The sequence below is a fragment of the Ambystoma mexicanum genome, chromosome 1q (assembly GCF_040938575.1).
Source record: "Ambystoma mexicanum isolate Mex_15411 chromosome 1q, UKY_AmexF1_1, whole genome shotgun sequence".
In the NCBI taxonomy this organism is placed as follows: Eukaryota; Metazoa; Chordata; class Amphibia; order Caudata; family Ambystomatidae; genus Ambystoma; species Ambystoma mexicanum.
The window spans coordinates 1,394,160,939-1,394,187,724 of NC_090922.1; the positions used below are offsets into that span (position 1 = coordinate 1,394,160,939).

Sequence of the window (26,786 nt, forward strand, 5' to 3'; positions counted from 1 at the left end):
AACTCATAATTTATTTTTCCAGGGGCGAATATCTCCGATGCTGCAAGATCTGTTATCCTCTGTGTGCTTTTGTTATCCTGGCTGCTTGTGTGGTAGCATGCGTTGGGTTAGTTTGGATGCAAGTTGCCCTCAAAGAAGATCTTGATTCGTTAAAAGAGAAGTTCAGAGCAAGTGAGTTTTTCTCTTTATTTTCTGTAGCTTTACTATGTTGCTTTCCAAACTTGTTTTTCACAAACTGGTGAATTCAAATACTATCTCATGCTATAAAATTGGTTAAGCATCCAAGAAAAATTGTTGTACTGCACCATGACGGATGTGAGGGTTTGACATTCCTCCCACTTGTGCTTAGTGTGTCCCAGGCCCACTATAATAGTGGCATGTCTTCTTGAATTGTTTAACATTTTGTATATCACAAAATGAGGGAACTGCTAAATTCTTTTTATCTACCAGGAAACAAATGTAGCATTATAAAGTATTGCTTTTGCATGGAGGGAGTGTTATTATCAGCCTGGCAATATGCAATAGCTTTATTAATGTAAAAATCTGTTTGCACTCTGAAGGACTTGTGCCAGATAAGTCATCCCATCGGACAGTAGTTTAGAAACCGAAGCGCAGGTGTTACTTGAGCGTACTACTTTCACTTCAGCACTAAGCTCTTGAAGGATCGCTATTACAAGTGCAAGAGGTAACCGGTCTATCCATGGGTAGGGGGTATATTGCACCCCTCGGCTATGCACCTTTTATTGTTACCTACTTCATTTACTTTCCAGACTTGTGTAAACTTTGTCCTACCGTACGCATTATTACCTCAGTAAGAGTAACATAACATGAATGACTGAATCACCCGAGTTTTGGTAATTCGTTTTCTCTGGATAGAGGAACATGCTTCCAAGAGCATGGGAACACAGCAGACCGCTTCGCACCTCCAATGAATGACTGACTGACTGACTGACTGACTGACTGACTGACTGACTCGCTCGCTCGCTCATGTGTTTGTCCCAGCCCCGAATGTGGCAGATAAAATTTGATGTGCTTTTATTTGGCTCCCTATTTTTGTCATTATTTCTAGAACCGGAACGAGGGAAGACTCAGAGGTGGCAGAAGAGACCCTGAAAGAGAACAGAGTGTCAACCGCATAACATTGAAAATTGGAGCAGAAAGTAGAGGTGCCTGGTAGTGTTTAAAGAGCCTGGGAGAGAGGTTAGACCTCTGTGGAACACCACAAGTAGAGCGAGAGCTAGACAAGAGGAAAGACCCCAGTTGGACCTGCAAGGGACGGACGGTGAGAAAGGAGGTCAGCCAGGCCAGGGCCTTTTCAGTAATACCAAGGTCGTCGCGGATGACGATTGAGCAGGATGCATGGATGACCGTGTCAAAAGAAGGGGATAGATCGAGGAGAATGAGGATAAAAGGGAGATTAGATTCAACGCGTGTTCAGGAGAGCAGTTGCCAGGCTTCTGCCAGCTCTGAAGCCAGACTGGTGGTCATCGACGCAACCAACAAATTCAGTATGTAGATTAATCTGAGAGATGGCCAGCTTTTCCAAGAGTTTGCTCAGGAAAGAAGTGATCGAGATCAGACTATAGATGGCTGGAGTGGAAGGATCAACTGAGAGCTTCTTTACAAGGAGTTTCACAAGCGAGGGCTTAAGGGGGAGGGGAAAGTTGGATGTTAGGCTCTCTTCTTAGAGAGGACAGAGTTTGTACTGCCTTTTGGAGCAGGTGGCAGGCTAGTTTGTCAGCGCGTGCACCCGATGCCCTCCACTTCGTCTCCCTTGTCCTACACATGCGTTTAAGGGCGGCGAGGTCGGGATTGTACCAAGAGTTGTGTGCCACCTTGTCCCATGCTGAAAACGCACGGAAGGGAAGCCAACTGCTCAACTATCATGACATATATTGTTTCTTGAGCACTTATTTTGCATACATTGTTTTCCCACACCATTTATATTTAGAAGTAAGGATTGGCAATAGGTTTATTAGTACAGGCCCTTTTATTTTGACAGACTCCACTAGCGCTGTTATTATTTGATGATCGTAGCTTGCTCCCATCCTTAGATTTATGGTTAGATAGGTGTTCAATCAACCTATTGAAGTTCAATAAAATCCCTTGAACTGTGATCACTTGTCGGTCTTCACTGTTTGATACCATGCTTTCCTTCTCACTCTTGTCCTACTTCTACATGCTCTCTCCAACCTCCCCATCTATACCCGCATCTTCAACTTTCGCTCTCACTGCCACTCGTTCACCCTCTCAATGTCTAAGTCCATGTCTGTCTCCACCCCACCTACTACTCTCCATCCTACCTATCTTTTACAATCCTTTTCTAGTTGACATTTTTTTCCTATACAGTTCTAGTACAGTACTTGTCTTCCTTTTTACTTGCTTTAACTCATTTGGCGAAAGCCAAATGAGTTAAAGCACTAGGCAAACACTTCAGTACTTGCTGTCTTTTGTGACTGAAGTATCTGCTTCAGTCACATTAAAGTATCTGCTTCAGTGTTAAATCACCAATGAAAAGGGACTGATTTGTTGCATGCAGACCCTTCTAAAAGCCAAAAACAATCGCCCTTTGTGAACCAGAAGAAAGAAGAACACCAACTTATCAAAGGGCTCCAGAAAGAATTAATGAAATGACCGCCTGAGGGTTCTGATCTAACCCTACCTAGACCATATGAGTTGAGGTCTCGAACTGAGCATGCTAGAAATTGAGAAACCTTCTACAAGTTGATCAATGAGAGCAAAGCCTTTTTAAAAAAAAAAAAATTAACCGCTTAATACCAGAGTTCAGTTTCTAAGCGCGGATATGGGATTCAAAAATCTGTTGCTCTACGTGGTCTTGCTTCCAAGATCAGCACGTTGCCCCAGTGCTACCCTCTATTCACATGGGACTCCTCCCCTATTCATACCACTAGACTTTGCCCCATTGTTGAGGAAACGCTGCAGAGAGAGTGTAGGTGTAGATACCTTAAAGAGCTGACACAGAGGTAGTAGCAGCTGAGGTTGAGATCTTCCAGAGAGTGCTGAAAGCAGAATGGTCTCTGGACTTGATTGTTTTTATCTTCCACATGGGTCTGGACCAAAGCACCAAGGTTGTTATGTTAAAGGACATTTATAATGCGCACTAGCAACGCTGAAAGGGTCCCCAAGGCGCTCTGGCGGTTCTGAAAAGCAAGAGGGTAGGATAAGTTGGTAGTGGTAAGTCGGAAAAGGCTCAGGAGAGCTGTGATGTTCTGTTGGCAGCTTCAGTTCGGTTTACACCATTCGCTGAGCGTGGGTGTGATTTATTTTGTAAATGTTTTTGGTCGGTAGCTGCTGTGTGCTGTTGTGCATTATAAGTATGGTCCGTTTCGTTGGTGTGGTGAAGTGTGCTCAGTTTGTTGTCCAGTATAGGTGTGGTGGTGTTATGGAATTTGAAGGTGTGAGATTTTTAGTGGGGTTTGGTTAGTTGTAGCCTTCCATCGTACCTCTGTTGTGAAGGGGCAGTGACATTTTTTTACCGCTCCGCCCACCCCTGCTGGCGTTTTAAAGTAAGGCGAGATGCATTGGAGGCACTGTAATGAACCGGGGGGAGGGGGCTCAGTGAAAGGAGAATTAGGACCCCATGATATCATCAATCATATCATATGGTGCGGCTCAAGGCGCAGATGGCATTGTTATTTTGCGTAGATATTAATATTCTTGGGTATAAGAGAAGACTTGCCCAGTAAGCACAGTAAAGGCAGCATTGCATGCACTAGGGTCAAATCCACGAGATAACGGAAATCCCCAGTTATGCCCGCGCTCCAATGAGGGCAGTTTGCAGCCCCAACCACCCCACTGTTTGTCCATTGTTCTTGAAAGCATTGCGAAGAGGTCTTTCACCCAAAAGGAATGTGCCCTACGAGGCCACGATTAGAGGCTGGCGGCTGGTGGGCATGTTGGCTCATGGCCTCTGCCTCAATGACGAGAAGACCGAACTGCTCATTGTTGGCTCACCGAATAACCTACAAAAATTAAGTCCTAACTACTCTAACATAATCGATGGCAACACCATCCCGGTCGCCAAAAATGTGAAAACACTTGGCTTCTATCTTGATGCCAACGTTAACTTCACCAAACAAATTAATGCTACCGCCTCTGCCACGGCATATACCGGAAAACTCATTAGAGCCTGTAGACCATTTCTCTCCCCTAACAGTTGCATCATACTATCCAGAGCCCTTATACAATCGAAACTAGACTATTGCAATAGTCTCTACCTAGCTGCCAATCAAGCGTCAATTAACAAGCTCCAAGTCCTTCAAAACAATGCACTTCGGGCAGCGCTAAATATCCCCAGACGTGAGCACATCTCAGCCACCAGAACTACATGCAGATGGCTCACCATCCAACATAAAATCGACCTAAAAACACTTTGCCTGACGTATAAAGCTCTCAACAATCTTAGCACCCCCATACCTGACCAACAAACTCACCATGAAACCGTCCGTTAGAACCACGAGATCTTCCAACACCTTATGCCTTACAGTGCCTAGATTTAACTCCAAAAGAGCCGCCCCACCAACTCTGGAACTCCTTGCCACTGAGCATTAAAGCATCCTACTCCTTCCAGTCATTTAGGAAACTGGTCATTGGGTGGCTTCTGACAAATAGCCAACTTTGAAGTCAGACCTAACTATATAATGTATTGACTGTTTATTCCTCACTTATGTTACTACTGCGTGCTTTCACCCTCACTGCCTGTATATAACTGCTATTTAAATTGTTCTAGTTTCACTGTTTATTACCCTGTACCGTGCCTTGTAACCTTGTACTAAGCGCCCCTATCCTCCTGGGTCCGGAGCGCTATAGAAATAAATAAACAAACAAACTTTAGCCAAAGCACAACCCGGCCCATTCCAGAGTGACCACGAGTTATAACCCATATAACTGAATAAACCATACGCTCCCCGAATTCCATGACACCAAGTGCCCTTTGACCATCAACCCCAAAGTAACAATTCTGAGGAAGGACAGGATGTATTGTAGTAGTAACAATCATGTGATTTTGTATTGAGAGGTGCTGAGAGGGGTACGTTATAGTTCAATCGAGGGTGAAAGACCTGGGAGTCGGATGACTTGGAGGGAGTGAGTGAAATGTGTGGGTGAAGGTTGGAGTGCCCTGGAACCTCCTGTCTGTTTTTAAGCCGGCCAAGTGTATGGTATGAGTTATGTTATTTTGCATTCATATAGCGCCTAATGTACCATTTGGTATAGTCTCAAGGTGCTGGTAGGTTGAACACCCTCGGGGAACCGAAGTTCAAGTCAGTAGCGAGCAGAGAGAGTCAAAAGGGGCGTGTGAGCACCGGATATGTGCAGTTGGTGTGGCATTCGTGTGATAGCTGCTTTTTAGCGGTAGGTGTGGTGGTTTGAAGATCAGGAGTATGTGTTCGTTCTGGCAGGTTGTAATCCAGACCGATTCTGGCTGTGTAGCCAGCAGTGTTTAGGGTGATGGGGAGCATGAGGCAGATGATGGTATGAGAACAGCTATACCGAATGGTGTCATAATATCGCTGTGTTCCATTTAAGTGGTGGTGTAAAGAAGAGAGTAAGCGTGGAGATGTGAATATGGTGGTTTACTGTAGGTGCTTGAGATCGAGCCCACTCCAATAGTTCCATGTACTCTGACTGTTCCGTGCATTACGACTGTTTCAAGCACTCAGACCGTTCCTTTCAGTGCTTTTTCAGACCATTCCATGTACGTCACGCCATTCTGTGCACTCCAATCCGTTCCATGCACTGCAACCATTTTATGCGCTGCTCCATTTGTTCGTTCTACCCACGTTCTCCTTTCTCCATGCATCATCCATCCATACGTCATCTTCACACGTTCCATCCACTTACACTGGTTCCACCTATTTCACCCGTTCCACCCACTTCACCCATTTTACATCAGTTCATCCGTTCCATCCACATACTTCACCCGGTGCTTCCACATATTTCACCCGAGTGATGAAGCTGTATAGTAGGAGTATAGTTAATTTGATTTCTGACCTTCGACGTGAGAAGTTGAGCCCTGCAGTGCCCAAGTGATGGAAGATAGACTGGGATGGGACCAATAAACTGCAATCCCATATGGGTGAAGGCAGCACCTGTATAGGGTCCATTCAATCAGCCGTGTGGGTGTGCACTAAATGTATTGCATCATTCTGACAGTGTTTTTGCCTTAAATGTTTCTGCTTGTACCTCTCTTCAGCAGAACGTTTTTGAGAGCAAAAACCATTCCCCCCCATCAAAAAAAGCAATGGCAAAATGTTCACCCTACTACTAAGCACCATGAAAAAGGACAACATGAAAATGGAGCTGGAAAAGAGGAAAGAATCCAACCCAGAGTAAAAAAAAAAAAAAGTTCCAGAAACAAATCCGAGCATGCAAGAAGGAAATACAAAAGGCGAAGAGAAGGCATTATGACGACAATCACCAATGCGACAAACTCACAAAAAGAAATGTTCAACATCATTAAAGAAATGAGAAACCCACTAGGCTGCGACAACACCCCAACACCCTCCCCCTCAGAGAAACTTTGCTACAACCTGGCAGACCATTTCAAGAACAAAATCAATTGCATCCTACAAAACAGACCAATCAACCATAACATCCAACCAACCGAACCGAACACAGAACCACAACAAAACTGTCCCGAAATATCAGTAGAGGCTTTCGTCTTGCTGGTGAAACACAGCAAGAAATAGTGTCCACCCATGGATCCGTGCCTACCTGACATCTACACCTCAATCCTTGCCCAAGGAACACAATCTGAATATTACAGAAACCTCCTAAATCTCTCACTAGCAACAGGAACCGTACCAAAAACATTCAAATCAGCATATATCAAACCACTCTTAAACACACGTGGCGACGTAGAAGACTTCCAACTACAGGCTGATCTCAAACATTCCCTACCCAGCAAAACTCCTGGAAACCGACGTATACAAACTAACCCAGAAACGCGTAGAAAAACACCACCTGTTTGACCAAGCACAAGTCGGCTTCAGAACCGCAAGAGGAACAAACGGCACTACTATCCATCTGGGACGACCTAAAAACGAACGCTGACTCCGACGCAACCTAAGCACTGATTCTGCTCGACCTCTCCTCATCCTTTGACACAGTTAGCCATGAGACCCTAACCAAAAGACTAAAAGACATAGGCGTAACAGACACTGCACTACTCTCGATTAAATCTTTCCTAGCAGACACAACAGAAACCGTCTGGTTAAAGCCCTTCAAATCCACACCACGAGTCAATGACTGTGGAGTACCACAAGGGTCCTCATTATCACCACTGTACTTCAGTATCAACCACACTGCACTAATCAGAATTGCATGCTAAAACTACATCTACAAAATCAAAGACACTCAAGCCGATCACTCAACCTTAAGTCTTTAATTGGATGAATGCCAACAACTTGAAAATCAACCCAGGAAAGACAGAAATCATGATTATATCCAAAAATCAAGAGAACACCACCTATATTCCATGGCCAGCAGAAATGGGAACCGCACCAATTCAATCTAAGGTAGTAAAAAATCTGGGAGTCCTGATGGACTAGAACCACAAATAAACGCAATAATATTCCTCCTTCACACAGCAAGAAGAATCTTACCTTTCCTCTCCATCCACAAAACACAATCGTCACCTTCATGTCAAGAATCGACTATGCAAACAGCCTCCATTTCGGGATACCAGAAGACCTCCTGAAGAAACTACAAAGGATCCAAAATGCAGCAGCCATCCTCTTCAAACTATCCAGAAGAGACCACATCACTCCAGCCCTAAAAACACTGCACTGGCTCCCAGTCAAACATTGTATCACTTTCAAAACAATGTGCATAACACACAGGGCAATCTGCGGACAAGGAGCTGAATTCCTGCAAAAGAAATTAACAATCTACAAGCCAACGAGACTTCTCGGATCAATCCGTCTGGAAGAAAAACCATACCTTAAGAAAAAACTTGGAGGCTACTCCTTCTCCCACCTAGCCGCAAAAACCTGGAACAACATCCCAAAAGAAATAAGAAACACCAAAGACCATCTACAATTCAGAAAATTACTAAAAACCTGGCTCTTCAACATCACAGATTCAAACTAAAAAACCAAACTACCAAAGGGGAAACACAATGAAAAGGATGACAAATCTAGGACGACAATGTCAACTTCTAGAACAGAATAAAGAAGCCCTTAATAAACTATAGAGACTACACTAAGTCTAATAGGACATAAGCAACACCCATGAGGGTAGAATCCAGAATTCCTAGCCAACTCCCAGCGAACAACCTTCACCCACTCGATAAATGCTACTATAGATCATACCTGTATAAAGTTTGGTCCACGTTAGCACTTACCCATACAGTCCCCCTCCCACTTTTCTTCTGCACTTACCAGATAATACCTTTCTGACTAACTTTCACCTGCCCCTTGCTGGCTGCACTACCATGGTTTATCGCCCTCATTTATTATTTTTTTCTATTTATTTGTATTTTATTTTATTTGTAATGTGCCCCTGTGGCCCAGGAGCATCAGGGCGCAAAACCTGATATTATTTACATACATTGATGTTACATACAAGTATTTACAACAGTAGTTGAGTATTTACAACAGTAGTTGAAGTGATAAGATCTAAAAGCAGACATGTAAAACGAGCAGAGGCAGCAGCAAGCGACCGAGAACTGTGGTGTATGGAGCAATAGCGGATGTCTCAGTTCTGAGCCAGGAGCCATGATTTCGTTTTCAACTTGAAGGTGTTAAATGAGTCCTCGGATCTGACGATGGCAGGAAGAGTGTTCCATAGCTTAGATACAAGGACAGGGAAGCTCACGCCACCAGCTTTTTGACGTTTGAACCTTGGGATCGATAGGCAGTTGGTCTGGGCGGTTATTTGAGGTTGTGTGGAAGTGTGGAGGGAGAGTCGGTTGCAGAGGTAGGGAGGGGCCTTGTGTGCCAGTCATTTGTGAGTGACGGCAAGTGCATTCAGTGAGATTCTCTGCTTGACAGGTAACCAGTGTAGATTAGTTCTAGCTTCAGAAATGTGGTGGTTTCTGGGGATGTTTAACGCTGCCCTGATGGCGTTGTTCTGGGTGATGTGTAGTTTATTCAAGTTCCCTTGACTAGTTCCCAGGTAGAGGGCAATACAATAGTAATTTTTTGACATGAGAGTTCTGGCTAGGGTGATACTGTTAGGAGTAGTCAGAAAAGGTCTGCAAGCTGTAATAAGTTTGCAGGTGTAAGCAGAGGCTGATCTAACTGCATTTGTTTGTCATGACAGTAATAGAGTGGCGTCAAGATAGAAGCCTAATGTTTTTGTGTCTTTAGAGACCTTAATGATATTTCCATATATGATGAATGACTGGTAGGATGGATCTAGTTTAAGATGTTGCGAGGAGCCCAAAATGAGGAGCCCCGTTTTGTCGTCGTTAAGACATAATTCATGTTGGGCCATCCAAGCCTGGATGACCAGATAGACGTTGTTCAAGGCCTTGGTATCAGCCATATAATCGCCAGTGATGGGAATGAGTAGCTGGGTGTCATCTGCATAGTTGGTGTAGGAGACACCCAGATAGTCAAGTACATCAAAGAGAGGTTTTGTGAAGACGTTATAGTGTAGGCGACATGCAAGAGCCTTGAGGGACGCTGCAGTGAATTGGAGCAGGGTCAGCGGCTGCAGAGGGTGAGAAGACCCTCATAGATCTGTTACTAAGAAAGGATTTAATCCATGCCGTGGCTGAGTCAGAGTGGGCAGCAGAATGAATGCGTTGACATTGACCAGATCAAAGGCTGCAGAAAGGTCTAGGAGTAGAAGCAGGGCTAGTTTCCCATTGTCTTTCAAGACCTCCATTTGAGTTTTCAGGTCAATCAAGGCTGTTTCGGTCCCATGTCTGGGCCGGGAATCCTGATTGTCGCAGACCCAGGAGGTTATTGGATTCCAAGTAGTCTTGGAACCGCAAGTATGCCGCACCGTCTAAGATCTTAAGCAAGAACGGGACAGTGGTTATGGGTCTGAAATTGGTGGGCATGCTTGGGTCTAAGGAAGGTTTTTTAAGCAGTTGGATCACCCATGCGTCCTTGAGGTTGTCGGGGACAGTACCTGTTTTAAAAGATGAGTTAATGAAGGAAGTGATGAATGGGGCCAGGTCATGGGCAGAATCCTTAATGATAGGAGCAGGGCAAGGATCACCTTGACAGACGGTTTGATTCTCTTTGTCTTCCACCTCAGCAATGGTGAGGGGAGGGAAGGCTAAAGGTTTAATATTAAGAGAAGCTAAGGGATCGACCCTTAACGGGGTTGGTGGACGATTGTCCTGTTTCAGGCTGTCTTGTTTGTCTTTAATTTTGGATTGTAGAGGGAAGACTTTATTCAGAAGAGTAGTTTTCTCTCCTCTGCCTCGCACTTTACACCACCCCCCCCCCTTTCCATTCACTTTTCCCCCCTTTTTACTTTTCCATGCACTTGCGCTTTCTTAAATGTCATTGGGCCTAGTAAGATCGCTGTTTTTCCCCTCCCTTTTTGCCTGGTGACGCTCTGAAACACTTGTGTACGAGCGCGATATAAATAAAATATATCATTTCATTTCACTTGCCACACTAAGTGGCCGGCCCATAAAAACACGTGTTCCAAGTGGTCTAGTAAGCGCCATTTTAAGTCCTCTTTGCTCATTGAAGCCGGGTGCGGCTCAGACGAGAGTGCAGGGCAGTGTTGGAACCCAGTGACTGAGGAGTTCGGGTGAACACCACATGTAAGGGATAACAAGTAGGAGGATGGATGCATTGCACTTGCATGTGCGCAATCTGAATGACCCAAGGCATAGTAAGATCGTTGTCTGTTTTCCCTATGTTCCCCCTCCTTTGCCTCGTTGCGCCTTGAAATACTTGTGTATAGGCGCGTTATAAATGCCATATCATATACCATATCATCATTTGGGGAAGTGAGAACGTGGAGAGTGAGGTCATTGATGTGACATGGGTGAGGTTAGGGTTCTTGCTGGTGAACATTTGTAGTATTAGTTCAACAGTTTGGTAAGGCATTATACAGTAAGGCAAGGCATCCCCTCCTCAAAAGGGGAGGGAAGGTAGTACCACGAGGCAGTATAATATTTAAATGAGGTTCTTGGAAATACAAAGTAGTGATCTCCTATAAGTTGTAGGCCTGGAACAAGTAGCGGTTGGTAGTGTAGCGCATTGTTTGTTTGTGGTGGTGGTGTTTTTTCGTTTTTTTTTAGGGTGCAGAAGCAGGCCCTATAAAGGGTGGTAATCTAGTCCCTGGTATGGTGTTTTCCCACTCTTGAGCGGGGGGTTGCTAGGGGGCGGGGGTGTGTGTGTGTGTGTGTGTGTGTGTGTGTGTGTGTGTGTGTGTGTGTGTGTGGGTGCGGGTTTGATTATTTTTTTTGCTATAAATAAGTGACAGCGTGCGTGGCGCATTAGAGGGCCTTTGTGGGGGCTGGTAAGGGATCGACATTAGGCAGAATTGCATGCAGTACCCTCTGGGACCACCACACACAATGAGGATTACAGGTGTTAGCCAAACCAACCTTTGGTATAAGTCTGTACCACACATTTTCTGGTAGCGAGCTGAGCAGCCAAGCTTATCTCAAGAGTGAATGTGAGCAGTACAAGTCATTACACAGAGGACTTTCAATCACAGTGGTTCAAGTAGACACTTAAACTCAAGGTTTCTTGGTAAAACACTTATTCATTTATTACACAATAATTTAGAAAACATTCTTTAGAAGGAGGTAACTTCATATTATATACCAATACAACTTTTGAGACAGTTTGAGCTCCTCTGAAATAGAAGCCAAATAGCAGTGAGTAAAAGGCAGACGGTAAGTAGAATAGATCATATATACTTGTTAGACAGTGCAAACAGATTCTTCACCAGAAGAGTTCAATTCAAGTCAATAGGCCTAGGCCAAAGTCAATGGGCTAGTGTTCTGGATAGGAACGAGCAGTTCTGGTATCAGACGGTAAAGTCTTTGAAAAAGTTCTCAGAAGTAGTTTAGGCGAAAAAGAATCGTGTTTTGGGTCACAAGCTGATTAGGCCTGTAAATTGGGAAAGTTTCACGAAATGTCACCGCAAGAGTAGCGTTCTCTCAATTGGCTTGGCACAGTACCTTAATATGGAGAAACAAATGCAGCTGAAGTTGTTGGTTCCTGGCAGTTCCTGCAGGTCTCACTGTTCCTGGGCCTCAGTCGTGGTGACAAGAGGGAGGACGTCGGGGGACTCCTGCACTGCACGGGATCATCGGAAAACTCAAATAAAATGGAGTCACTTCAGTTCCAATAGCTGTAGATTCAAGCACACAAGCTGATGTCCCTCTCCCTGGTTAATCCTAACCAGCCTTGAGAATGGTATCCCGGTGGCTTACGAGTTGATTGGTCCCACCAATTCAAAGGGAGAAGTGTTCCTTGAAGGGGCTTCTCTGTCGAGATGAACTTGGCAATTCGGACCTGCAGCAGGGCTTCACCGGGCAAACCAACGGTCCAGGAGTTGCAACAGCCGTACTCTTCCAGCTCTTCTTCATTTTTTTCCTTCGAGTGGTCGACTCTGCTTTCCAGTCCAAGAGACTCGCCTTTACAACAGTTCTCTCCCTTTCATTCCACCCTAGCTGTCACCCAGCAGGGTGGCTGACCTTGCCGGACAATCAGCCAGCCAATCATGCCAGACTGGATTTGGGTCTCCTAGGAGATTAAGCACAGGGTGTTTCGGGCACCTCCCTCACTTCCTGCCCACCCCAGACACTAAGGCACCAGAGGCGGACTTCAGTCCTGAAGCCCGCCAAAAGGTACACGAACAAAGGCGCCAAGCCTGGTTTGGCGTGCAGAGACGAATTCTAGAAGGACCTTTCCAAAAAGAAACAGCGAAAAATGAACACCGGGACCTCGTTAAACAAAGGGGCTTAAGGCGCCATCTTGAAAAACATGGCTCCTGTGATTTTTAGCTACCAATGTTCGCGGTCGGGAATAATCATGGTAGTTGTAAAACCACTGCCACCAGCCTATTCAATAGGAAAGGGTAGCATTTGACTGCTACATGAGTATTTAGACACGGGGGATACTATGTAACCCCTCCAGCACTCCATTGTAAGATGGTGTGTGCTAGTTCTAGGAATTTGGAAAGACTAAAGTCAGTTTCACTTTACATTTTCTGGGAAACAGTAGTTCATCCCAGATAAGGTATTTAAACCATGGGTAAGTCTGAAAGAAATCCCTGTGTCACTGCAATGAATGTGCTGTGTAACACACATGAAAAGATGCCTATGGACTTGTCTAAATGCCATAATCGAAGAACGCAGGTGTAAAACACACATCAAAATACATGAGTGGGCAAAAAAGGCTCACACTCTTTGCAGGTTAAAAAAATCAAGTCTTCAAAATCCAGCAAATTTGCTGGGGGTCTCTAAGGTGAAGGGAATTACCACATTTTGGAGAATTCTCCCTAACAGACGTCACTATGGGGGAGGATCACCAATGGAGCACGTGTACAAGGCCCTGCCACTGTATCATGACAGGGTGGAAGAATAGCATACGCAGTGGATCGCAGAGACGGGAGGAGGGGGGATGAGATTATTTTGGAACACATGTCTACATTCTTAGTGAAATGCAAGGGAAGCAGTTACAAAAGAGAAAAGAGGTTCTCGATCTTTAACTTATGTCCAACGATACCGAGGATCAAGGGAATGGACCCGAGGCGCCGAGAGACAGAAGTGAGGGGAGCGGAAAGAGAAGGGGAAGGTGAGACGCAGGTAAGGGACTAAAGGATTGTATCTCTTGACACCATATCCCCTAAAGGGGTACCCTAATCCAAGCTATGTCCCTGCTTCGATGGGCATGCCTCCCGTGGCAGGAGGGACCCCGCAGTATCAGCAACATTACAGGCTACTGCTTCCCCATCTCCAGTATACCCACCCGCATGAAGCATCGACTGAGTACAGGTCTAGGGAGTTTCAGGATAGGTTAACTGGTTTACTAACGGAACTACAGGAGGTTACGGACATCCCCAGAAACATGAAGGGAAGCAAGTACACCATGAACGGGGCGGGAGAGTGGAAGTCATGGGAAATATTGCTTAAAATGGATATTGAAGGTATGAAACATGTAGGGGTTGAGAAGGAAAACAGTCTGGGTGGGTGGATTATTTTAGGAGAACAGACTATGGTGCTGGGAGAAAATGTGGAGGGAGGGGATGCCGGCACGTTCAGAGGACCTGAGTGAAGTCGAAGGGGGGATGAAGTGGTGGCTGAAAACACCCCCCCGTCGCCCCAAGTAGAAGGTATAGGGGGGGGGAAGCAAGTTAACGAACAGAGCTGGCCGGATGGCATTGGTGTAGAGCAGGTGTTGTGAAGAAGGGTATGGTAAGGTAGAGCAAATATGCAGATGCCACTTTTACAAGGGGGCATAGAGGACACTACGTTCCTTTGCACCAAACGGACAAGAATAATTTAATTCAGGCCCTCCCACAGCTTACAGCAGGGGCAAGCAAGTGGATATACAAATTCGAAAAACAAACGGCAGTGGTGCCCCTGGCAATAGGCGATACGAAGAGTTTACTGGTTGCCATAGTTGGGGGATCAAGCTGGGAAAGTGTGGCTCAAGGCTGGATACCCAGGAGTAACATTGGGGGATGATGCACATGATGGGGCGTCACTCAATGGAGTTAGAGGCTTGGTATAGAATGCGTAACGTGGAGCCTTTCCAGATACTCCTGACCTACATTCCCTGGTGCAATATACCATGGGTGGTGATGAGGGTTTCATTCTTAAACTGCAGGAGAAATGGAGAGCGGAGACAGAAGGGCTATGGGATCAATCGATACCATTTTTCTATTTCATCGTAAAGATGTGTTTGCAGAAGGCACTGGATAAGATTGTGGGTATTGAGGCGAAGGGATGGCCGGATATACAGAGCATAATAATGCATCATTGCTAAAGAATTAAGGGGCGATAGAGGGAAACGACACAGAGGAGTCAGTGGGATGAAGCAAAGATAGTAGAGAAACAATTGGTAAAGGTGGCAGTTCAGGTGCCCGTGCCAACGCCAGTACAGGTAGAGAGAGTGAGCAGAGAGTACACAGCAAGTTGTGAATGCAACTATTGCGGCGCTCTGGGTGGAAGGAGGACCAGGGCAGTGGGGAGGGGGGCGACAGTACCCTGGCCCACAGTGGCAGAAAGTAGGGGGATTTCGAGGAGCAAGAGGTGGAGGGGTTGGACCTAGAGGAGATGGGTTCGGACAGTCTCAACATTGGAATTGTTTGAAGTAGGGGCATTTAGCAAGGGAGTGCTGGAGCCTGTCCGTGGCGGGGTATAGTTACGGGCCACAGCAAACCCTCTGTGACCTCCTTCTGCCACATCGAAGCATGTGTCGAGTAATTCTTTTGTGCCCTCTCCTGCTTTTAGCTCTGGCTAGCTTTTGTTTAATGCCTTGATCATGTCTTTGTATAACATGAATTGGCCTTAATGTAGATCATGGTCTGCCATTAGCCCCTAGAACCCGATCCACTGCCCTTCCTTCCATAAGTCTCCAATGTTGGCAATTCCTTTGGTTTCCCAATGCCTTCGGAATGTGCGTAGGGCTCCCGGGTGCCTATCAATGAGTCCCAACTGGGGGATGTGTATGGAGCAGGGTTCCAGGGTTTTTAGAATCTTTTTGCAATTGAAACCCCCCAGTCCCCACCCCATATCTGCTGCTTGTCTGGAACCTCAATGATTTTTCAAGTAGGTGACACTATTTAGCTTCACTCGTATGCTTTACTATCTTTGTTTGGGGTGTACTAGTTACACTCTATGGCTACCAGAGGAGGGGATATGTCGCTTTGTTTCTCATTTAATAGAGCAGCACAAGCCACCTCCAGTGGAGTGATACTGGAACACTGTACTGCCCCTTTTCGTTTAAATATCAGTTTTTTAATGTATACTTATTAACTGGCTGGTTGCAGTGACTAGTTATACAGCTTTTTGCTGGTCCACATCCATGCATCTTACTTTAACGTTTTTAGTTGTAATAATGCCTTTTTGAGTATTGTATATTCAAAATGGCTGTTCCTCATGGTACAAGACCTGTTCTTCATGCTTATCATATTTGTTTTCAATCCTCCATCGTTGTCGGGTAGTAAATTGCTAAATAAGGGTTTGCACGTTCATGCTAGTGCAGCCCTCTACTCTCACAAAAAGCAGTGTGAACCATTGTTTTGGGACTGTCTGTTCCCAATACACACTTCAGCCAGGGTGTACCCTGTTGCTGCAGAGATTGGGAGGAGGCAGACTATCTGATTCAACAGCCTTCACCTATTTGAATGTTGCAGGTCCCTTCATGGGTGGGCTGGGCAACCTCCAGCCCGAAATCTGAATAAAAGGAGAGGATCTGGAGTCCTGAGAGATTCGACCACAAGATACATCCATCTAAAGCTGAATGCCCATCAGAGACCTGCTAGAGGACTGCCGCTGCAACCAGTATTGGTCAATCCAACCACCAAATTTCAGACCCATCTTCAACCCAAGTGGTAGGAAAATTAACTGGGTGACTGCCTCTGGATTGGTGCGACACATCATTCTAAAGCCCTGCTCTGCATCCGTCACTGTAGTTGGGAATGATTTGGCCTGCACCTGACTTGGACTGGACTGCAGCTTTGCATGGGTGGCTGCTTCCTGCTTAGTCGCTTGATGCTGAATGTAATCATTAGTTACCATAGCCTGAAACCTTCATAAAAGAATTCCTCTTCACCCTTCTGTGATATTTCTTTCTTCATCTTGATCATCCTAGCACTGAAATATTTGAATTGCGCTGTACAAGCATTTCAATAAATAAATGACCTGATTTCTTGGTCGTGTACCTTTCAGACTTGCTCAAGGGAGGCATAGGCCTCAGGGTACTGAATGGTATCTTCCAACGCACAATTTGAGATACTGTGAAGCTGTATTGTTGGTGAGGTCTTGGAGCGCTGTGGGCCTTGCTCTTTGTATTGAAAGCTACACAGCATTCTATCTTATACAGTGTTTTTTTAGCTGAGTGATTGTGCTCCACTGCAGGTTTCCTGGAAGGAAATGGGGAAATGGTTGGTTGTATTGGAGGACATCTTTCCCTTACTAAAGCGTTTTTCGTTTTTATTTTTTTTCCATTTCAAGGCTAACATTTTTTTCCTTTTTACTTAGGCATCTATACCTACATATCCATCAACCGAGAGGAATCTGGGTCCAGAGAGCTAGAGGTTCAGTGGATCGTTGTGACAAGTAGCTCTAAAGCGGTTTCCCTGCATGCCTAAAGAAACTAAAGTCTCATCGGGAAGTCCCAAAGGAAGAAATGTCCTCAGTTTAAATCTTATTCTGCCTGACCCTACCACTAATAAATGTAACTTAAATGAGGCCAAGAGAATCTTTCTTGTGCTAGTTTCCTAGCACAACCGTCAGTGATAGTTTGTGTTAATCTCTTTGACTAACTCTTCTAGTTCGTCTACAATAGTCTTTCCTCTTGTACTCTTTTGTGATGTGTAGGTGACCACTCTCCTTGTTGTGCTTTCTCTGATTCTTATCGGATTTATTAGACCTCTTTTCTGTTAATCCAAGACTTCTCAGTTTGGGTGTGGTTCTGATCCTACTATTCACTTGATAGTCATGTCTCCTCTTTATAGGAGGCGTTTATGCCATACTTTCTCCACTTTTCATCTTGGTATGCATATGGTAATTTCCCTTCTTTAAATGATCTTTGTTCTCAGTCTTTAAAGGTTTCCCACACAGGGTTATTCAATCTTTTTACTTGATTTTCACAGTTCCAACTAAACTATGTTGTACTTAGTCACGTATTTGTATGGGGAAGAGTTACTCTCCTCATATAAAGCTGCCCCAGCGGCCTCGCGCTTCTCCTGTTCTGCCTGTTACCTCTCTTCAAGCAGGGGAACGTTGCAGGGCATGGCGTTTGCTTGGGTGTTCCTCTCTGGACTTCGCATTTTTGTTCCTCGCTTGCGTCGTCCTTCCTTTATCGGCTTCCCTCTAGCCGTAAATGGGTGTTGCTGTCGGGAAGCTGCTTACGTTCCCACTTGCCTTCTCATTCCTCGCTTTCACTGGTATCCTGTACCATGCTTCTCTTCTGCCATTTACAGGTATTAGTCTCTGGAAACTGTTCTCGCTCCCCTTGCCTTCTCTTATGGTCTGTTTCGTTGAACGTCCTGCCCACCACGGTATGGATGTGGTCTCGACACCACCTAGCACAGGACTGTGCTCTCCTGCTTCACAACGGCTCCTCTGAGTATGCCAGGCCTCCCACGTTTCAAATTGGCATTCACTGCCTCTTCGAAACTCGCAGGCTCCAAGACTCCACCTCTCTAAGGCATGATCACGTCTGGGCGGGAGGGATGGGGGGGCTTACCCTGCATGGGATACTCTCCTCCATGTTACTCCACTCGTCTTAGTTAAGTACACGTCGTATCGCAGACATTTTTCTTTTCCTTTTTCGGACTGGTTGTTTTCAGCATTACCTCCAGCCAATTATGAAGCTGTTGCATTGGTCTTCGTAGCGGATAGTCCCATTTATGCTACTATGGTGTGTGGCTTGGGGAGTTCCTCACAGGGATGGGAGTCCTTGTCTCCTAAGTAGGTAGTCTCTTCCAGTTAGGTCCCACTTGCCTAGACCCTGGGAGGGTCTTGTGGGGCAGGCACACCTCCTTACCCTCAAAGGGGGAGGCTCCTCCATGGGGAGAAGGGACGAATACCCTCAATTCATCACAGTTCAAATATAGTTATGGTTGAGCTTGGTGAGTAGTTTTATAAAGATGTGAGGGTGATGCTAGGAGGAAATGCCACTCCCCTGCCATTTGACACTATGATTTTGTGATAATGTGAGAAGAGGAGGCAGTAGCCAGTAGGTTTCCTTGATGTAAGGCAACTTCCTGGTTGCATTTCTGAGCCCTGTCTTGCTGTCTGCTATTGGAATTTGGCAGAAGGCAATTTGAAATGGCACGTTATTCTTCTTAAAGTAGTGCCTTTCACATATTGGGGCTCCCAGTGGACAGAAAATGTTGAGTAGCCAATTTTTTATTTTCACCGATCTGTATTTGTTTGGGTGGAGGTAGTAAAATGTTGAAGATGGATTATAATCCGTTCTGTCCTCTTAAGGGAGTGGGCGATTGGGTGCTGCTTGTCCCTATGACTGAGGGCTATTCTGTGAATGAACTAAATGTTTCCTTCCCATTGCAAGTATTTAGCATATGACCCACCTATTACTCTGAGCTGACTAGTGCGACAAAGCTCCTGAGGGGAAACTTTGTGATGTTGTGGATTTATAGAGCGCATGCAAGTTTGGCGTATGCAATGGGACGGGCTTGCAATCCTGTGTAAGAACCGGATTGTGAAACCAAAGCAGATTGGGTTCACTTCGTTGTTACAAGTTTAATCTGTCTCTTGATTAGTAATCGACCTTACTTGTTTTAAACTACACATTGTTTCTCTTTCAGTGGAGTCTAATCAAAAGAATTCTTTCCAAGAGATCCCAAAACTGAACGAAGATCTGCTTACAAAACAAAAGCAGCTGGATACTATTGAATCTGGGGACATGGGGCTAAAGAAAATGTGGGTTAACATCACGGAGATGAATAAACAAGTAAGAAAATTGACTGCTTGCACTTAACAATGCTGATGTTCTTGTGAAATGTGTTATGTGCAAAGGAAACCTCTGAATGTGACAATAAACCATACCCAGTAGATAAACTCCACTGATCCCATCACCTTTGTGGGTTTATAAATAACAATAGGCCATCGACTTGTGGACAACTGGGCAATAATTGGGTGAAGAAATTGGACTATTTCTAGACCTTTATTAGTTCTCTTTATTTCAGTCAAAACCTACTTTTCTTTTTTCAAATCTGATTCCACTGCCAAGCTCGTATGTCATCTTTTCTTTGGTATGCATACCCCTCGTCGAATTGCATGTGTAGTTTTCCACCCTTATCCAGGGAAAGGAGGCCAAGTAAGGACTTGTATTTACCTCTTCGGTTACTTCCGATTTGGTGTAATGTTAACTCCGGTAAAACTGAGGGAATTTTTAGTCTCCAAATAGCCTCGCCAGTTTAACCAGTATTTGGCGAGGTGTAAGGGTTCATGTAATGGGTGTGAAAAAATTATAGAATTTGTAAATGGTGAAATGCCCAGTAAAAGCTCAAAAAGATAATGTATTAATAAAAATGGAGTACTTATAAAAAGTCAAATGAATGACTTAACTGACGTGACCAGGTCAAGGGGAAGGGAAGGAAATTATATTTTTATTAAAGGTGCAACAGAAGCTCAAATGCTCTGACGAGTTTGTGCATTTTAGAGCAAATTCCTTGCTGGTTGGAACATGTATCTATTGTCCAATGTAGGAACCAGGAAATATGTGATTAAATTATTTGTAGCCATCTCTCAGATCGAAGTCTGACATGGTATAAGTTCTTGATTACAAAGTGCTCACTGGTCTATTATGAACTATTCTATCTTTTAACAAGTAGGATAGCCATTTGAAAGTGCTGTTCGACAGCACAGCCACATCACACGTTTTATTTAAACGAATTGAGTAATTTGAGGTGTCAAACTTGCCCAATCGACTCAACAATTTTAAAAGTCCAGGAGAACACTGGTCCATAATATTAAGCAATCGGTTCTTGACCTCAATAATTGCTGTTGTCGTGCTCAGAGTGTAGTTGGAAACCCGATTTGAGGTTTCCAAGTAATTGTCCATTCTCTAGGTGCTCTTGAAGCTGTAGTGTTGCTACTTTGTCAAAAATATCCATTATGAAGGGCATATTGGCAACTGGGCGATAGTTTAAGGGATCTTTTGAATCCAGAGAAGCTTTCTTAATTAAACTTATTATCCAAATCTATTTCAAACCAGATGGTACATTACGTTTAGCGAAAGATCTGTTAACAAAATCTGTGATCAATTGGGCGATTTCTGTGATACATTCCTTTAGCACTATAGAGCGACCAGGGTCTCCTGGGCAGATAGTGGGATTCACGGCGATAAACATGTTAATAGTTTAATCTACAGTTAAAAGTTAAAGGATGGACATGGTGTCTGAGAGTTCACTAGATCAGGAAGAAGGTGGCCTAAATCCTGCCTTGTCTTCTCCTGTTTTTTCTGCAGTTATGCTCCTGATATTGATTTTATTTTTAAATGTATAAGAAAGCAGATTGCACCATTCTAACGAAGAGGATGTAGATTTTTTTTGTTGTTGCTTGGGGCTTGTCTAAATGCAGTTTTTTTGGGGGCTGCTATTTAAATTTGATAAAAATGAAAGTTCTGTTTAGCTTCGAAAATGGCTTTTCTTTATGGCAATCGACGTGTTTAAAACACACTTTCAGCCATTGTCTTTTAATTGCTCTTAAATTAATTTCCTCAGAGCTTGTTTAAACGAACAATTAGGTTATGACGCTGATTTGAAGCTGTCCCTTTAAGAGCGCGCAATCGTTTCGTTGGTTGAACAGGGCTGTAGTTTGCTTACCAACATATATTGGCGTGTCTACTTTTTGTGGTATGGCCTCATTCACGATCTAGGTGCTACTTCTGTTCATCGTTTAGGTGGGTTGTAGAGCGCTACATGTCTCTTTCCGATTGCTTGTCTGCCTTGTACATTGAAACATGACACAAACGACATAACCTAACTTAATATAGCATGACATTACACAAAGTAAGCTCTTGTACATTGAAACATGACACAAACGACCTAACTTAATATAGCATGACATTACACAAAGTAAGCTAACGTAAAAATAAAAAATAGGTACTATGTCCAAAAAAATAAAAGGGGCAGGGATAAATAGGAGCAGCAACACTCTTTTTTTTAAAACCTAAAAATGCCTTTAATTTATTACATCAAAATTGGCAAGGGATAAAAAAAGACCAGGCTTGAACATGGTTGGCTTTAGATGCATTGAGAGAGGAAGTGGAATATTGCAATTGAACATTATGTAATGTTTGTTTTCCATTTAATGCCAATATTTCCATTAGCATATATGCACAGTAACTGTTTCTGTGAGTGCAAACAGCGCTGTTGTTTATTTTTACAGGTACTGTTTCCAGTTTGAGCCAGTAGTACCATTAGTCTGCTTGCATGGTGGTGTAACATTTCTCAACTTTTAGTACTAGGCATGGGGTATGTACCAAACACTTACCAAATTAGGCATTTGTACTCTACACTAAAACTAAGAAAGCATTCTTCTTAAATACTTGAAATTATAATAAATTAAAGTCAGTAATGTTCGATTATCCAAAAGCTGGCCATCAGGCTTGATGAGGTTTAAGTTGATCTAAATGAAATAAACTCACAATGGTATATATGTAATTAGTGCTTTTAAAAACCTATGTGCAGGATCTTACTGAAATATATATTTGAACACTACAAATATATGGCCATAACTGCATTTAAAATACAAAGTATCAGACACATGAAACAAAACCTCCTAAATTCTTACGAACAAAATTAAAAACCAATGTAACTGCTTACCCGAGTGATCAAAAAGCATGAAACAATGCATGTAGTCACTGAGAAACCCTTTTGCCGAATGTCTTCTCCACTCAGACGTCAACATTTAAAAACATAGCTTACCGCACCAAACAAGTATTGTATTTAAATGTAGCTAAACAAAATGTTTGGACAATTTTGCATTTACATACCCTGGCCTTGACAACGGCTGTTTTTTTTTACGACCTGCTTTAGACTCCCAATAGTTTGTTTTTCTTTTTTTTTTTTTTTCTTATTTCTAAGGGCAGGATGATATTATGCATATATTTTTTTTTAAATGTTGCCATTGTACTGAAGGTGGCTGGCCTTCCTTGCAGGATCATAAATATTATTTTATAAGTGTTGAAAGAAATCATCCAAACCCACAGAAACAGAATATTTGACCCAGTGTCCCTATACTTTCTAGAAAATCAAACATTCAAGATGACAACCTTGCCAGACATCGAGGATACCTGCTTTCACACTCTGGTCCACCAGTCTTAAAGAAGGTGTTGCTGTTTTGAAGTGAACTGTGCCCAAGTCTAATTCAAAGTCCTTCCCTTGGATTCCAGTGGCCACCAAGTGTCTGGTGTCACTTGTAGGACAGGCATGTGTAGGTGCCTTTCCCCGGCTTACTACGTGTAGGAGAAAATAAAATAACCAACACAACCCCTGTCGGGGAAGGAGGCACTGAGAACCGGCTGCAAGAGTTCAAAGGATAGTTTATTTCTCCAGCTAGCAAATAACCCACAAAAACCCCTCAAAACCATTTACATCATATATACACATATAGTAACTCTAACAAAAAATACTAAATGGACCCGATTGGCCAGGCGGTGTGGTGCTGTAGGTGTGGGTGGCATCTCTTCCTTCTGATTGGCTGACGAGATGATGGACATCAAATATCTTGTGCTTCGCACAGGTCAGGGTCCGGTCACTGTGGTCACTACCTAAGCTAATATGTTGCATTCGTAAAACACTAAACAAATTGTCTAAACATTTTATACTACTTTTCATATTTCTACACAAATCGCACATAGTATTTATTGTCCGTACAATTGGGTCATTCGTGGCTTTAATTGGAGACCTTGACCTTTATTGTGCATGTAAAGAGTCTAGCTGTGTTTCACATATCTCCTAAGCTTTAGACCTATTAGTAGAAGTAAAAACATATATTGTGTCAAAGTGCTTAAGGTTAGTAGTGGGTGTGTTGGGTGGGTTTCGCAGCGCAGACGAGGGTCTGGCACTTGAAAGAAATACCTTAAAGGGAGCGCAGGGTCAGGATGGCAATAATTTATTCTAAATGGGGGTGGGTGGCTTGCACGTTTATGGGGACGAACGAGCAGAAAGTACTTGGCTCATCCTGGTTCACATGCTGGTTCTCATGCTAACAGTGATCTCAGAGGAAGAAACCTGTATCATATTGGTTGTTGCAACTTTCTCCAGCTTCAGCGTGAGAATGGGAGCGCAGAGCGTTCCTTCGCAGGGGGAGTGCAAAGGTGGGGGCCAGCCAGCTGCCTGCGCACCTTGTGTGCCCCTCTGTCCTTGGCACTTGCCACGTCTATCCCTATTTAGAAAACTGGTTGATCTCAGCCTGTCACCTAAGTCATTCGGGGCAGGGAAGTGGGGGGGGGGGGGGGGGGGGGGTCAGCCTGCCCAGCGCCATCAACCTGCTAGGCATTTTGGGATTCTTCATAAACCATCAAAAGTTGTGGTTACACCCCTATAAAAGAAAAGTGCTGCGAAGGGCAGACATGGAGAACATGGTTTTATGTCAAGCACTCAGATGAGGCATCAACATTCTCCCCAATCTACCACAGGACTTCCAAGGCACTTAAACATGCACCATGATGAAGGTCCTACCACTTCTGTGGATGTTTTCTTGCATTCCGATGGAACCCAACTGCTTGATGCAGGTATAACCAGTACATTGGGAGACAATTGGGCACTGTCGTAGAGTTGGGTGTTCATATCTTTTCTGCAGTATTGAAAGTTGTCAGGGGTGTTTCAGAGCCTGGTATCTGCCTTTAGCCTAAGGATATTACCCGGACAGTCTGGCCACTGGCCACTACCCCAGACACCAGAGTTATATCCATATTATTTGTGTACCTACATTTTGGCACTTTTGGGAAAAAGAACCTTTGACGGATTGGCACCAAATGTGCAAAAGCACTATTTCGGGACCTTCGGCAAGTTTGGTGTAGATCTGTCCAGCGGGTTGGCCTATTGAACAATTTATTTCTCCATTCAAGTCTCTGATTTTATAAAAACCAATGTCTCTTAACATGTTCGCAGACTTCAGAGATGAAAAAAACCCAGATTTGTGCCCTTTTCTGGGCATGTTCCACGGATCCTCCCCTCCCAAGAGGTTTTCACCTGTAAGGCATGTGCAATTGTGTGTTTTTTACTTACCGCAGTGTTCGCAGACTAAAGGTGCCGTTCACAAATCCAACATGGTTGTGACGCACCTCAATTGACCATTATGCACCTTTTTTAAATGTTTTATTAAGTGCTTGTGACAAACTCGCTGTCTTTTGCACATAAATAACTTGCATCACTTGAATAACATAATGGTATTCAATAACATAAATTACTTTATACAAATAGCACCATGTATGATAAATCAAATTTAAAAGCACATTTATGAAATAAAAACTATCAACTCTGTAAGCTTCAATAATAAAATCTGATACAAAATAGAAGTACCTCAGGTCAACTCATAAGACACAACCATAAGGGGGAGGAGGAAAACATCTCAACTACCGCTGACACTTATTGAGCTGTTTATTTTAAGAGGCCATGTCTTGTTGCAGATGTACATGATTTCCACTTCCCATGGGTCATTTCCCCAAGTATTGTTTTCAGACGTGTTAAGCCGCCGCGGTTATTACCATGGAATTGGCCATACAGATCTCGGACCACAATCGGTTCGTTATAGTCAAGCCCTCATGCCACATAGGGATCCTAACTTTTCCCATATTCAGGGTGGAGGGGGACGTGATTCCTACAGCTCCTGTGTGATCCGTCCTTATCCTGGCCTTGAAGACGCTTTATAGTACGAACTGACACCCAGCTGCTTAAGCCTAGTGGTGTAGAGGCACTAAAGTGAGAATTGCTATGGAAAATATCGGTTGAAGTGCATAGAAAGACTGGCCTCACTGGATAGTTGATGCAGAAGAGTGTCCCGAAGCCAAAAAACGAAGATGGCGGCCAGCCTGAGAGCTGGAACACACTGAAATAAGCCCTCGTGCGCAGCAGTGAAGCAGTGAAGCAGGATGCTAAAACGGCACCTCCGATAAGGAATCCAAAAGGTTGTACGCCCTAGGTAAGCGTGGCTGAGGGCAAGCAGGTAAATCAGAATATAATTTAAAAACACTCTGGACACTGCTGAAATGGAAGGCAGGTCTCTGGCCCAGGGCACTCTACTCAAGCGGCACGCTTGGCCTCGCAACTCTGGGTTCAAACTTGAAACACAAGCTGCTCTTATCAACAAAAACATAGAAGAGGCCAGTCTCTTCTGGAAAGCTGTCGACGATGCCCTTGAGACGGCCAAGAAAGAGCATGAGACTCTTAAGTCCTTGCAGCAAATAACATGGAAGACTTCCCCTCCCCCCCCAAAGGGGAGGCGGTTCTCGTCAGTCCTTTTGAGGGCAATCCCGTGCAGGTCAAAACAATTGCAATACGGGAAACTAGAACCCTGGACAAACATCCGGAAGCCCTGACAACTACCCACCTAGGAGACAACGACATGGCAAAGGCAGAGGATCCACAGCCTCTGGTCAGAAATGACCATCGGATCCAGGTCCCCTCCCATGTCACCCCGGTCGGGGGGCGTTTAACATCGTTCCTTGGGATATGGGCGGGGATATTTTCAGACCAGCGGGTTATAAAGACGGTCGCCCATGGGTACTGCGTGGAATTCGCCCGACCACCACAATTCAGACTGCCATGTTCACGACGCCTCTCGCCGGACCACTTGCAGATCCTGAATCAAGAGGTGGAAGTGCTTCTGGGAAAGGACGCCATAGAAGCCGTCCCGGTATTTATTCAGTGTACTTCCTTGTACCCCAAAAAGGACCTCACCATGCGCCCTGTTCTAGACCTGCGTACAAGCTTATAAAACCTCAAGTTTTGTATGGTAACACTACAGGAAGTGATCTCACGCTTGAAACCGGGGGATCACATGGCAACATTGGACATGAAAGATGCATACTTTCATATTTCAAAGTTGTCAGCGCACGGAAAATATCTAAGGTTCATGATAGAGGACAGGCATTACCAATTAAAGGTACTCCCCTCCGGCATCACCT

At 44.3% G+C, this 26,786-nt stretch overlaps 1 protein-coding gene across 2 annotated transcripts in view; it reads left to right on the top strand.

Annotated features, from left to right (window-relative positions):
- Window positions 1-26,786, top strand: part of EFCAB14 (EF-hand calcium binding domain 14) — a 306,235-nt gene that overhangs the window by 89,736 nt on the left and 189,713 nt on the right. For both annotated transcript variants that reach the window (XM_069642256.1, XM_069642257.1), the window contains exons 2-3: window positions 23-171; window positions 19,456-19,601. In XM_069642256.1, the coding sequence (XP_069498357.1) occupies window positions 23-171; window positions 19,456-19,601 (295 nt within the window). The remainder of the gene's footprint in view (window positions 1-22; window positions 172-19,455; window positions 19,602-26,786) is intronic.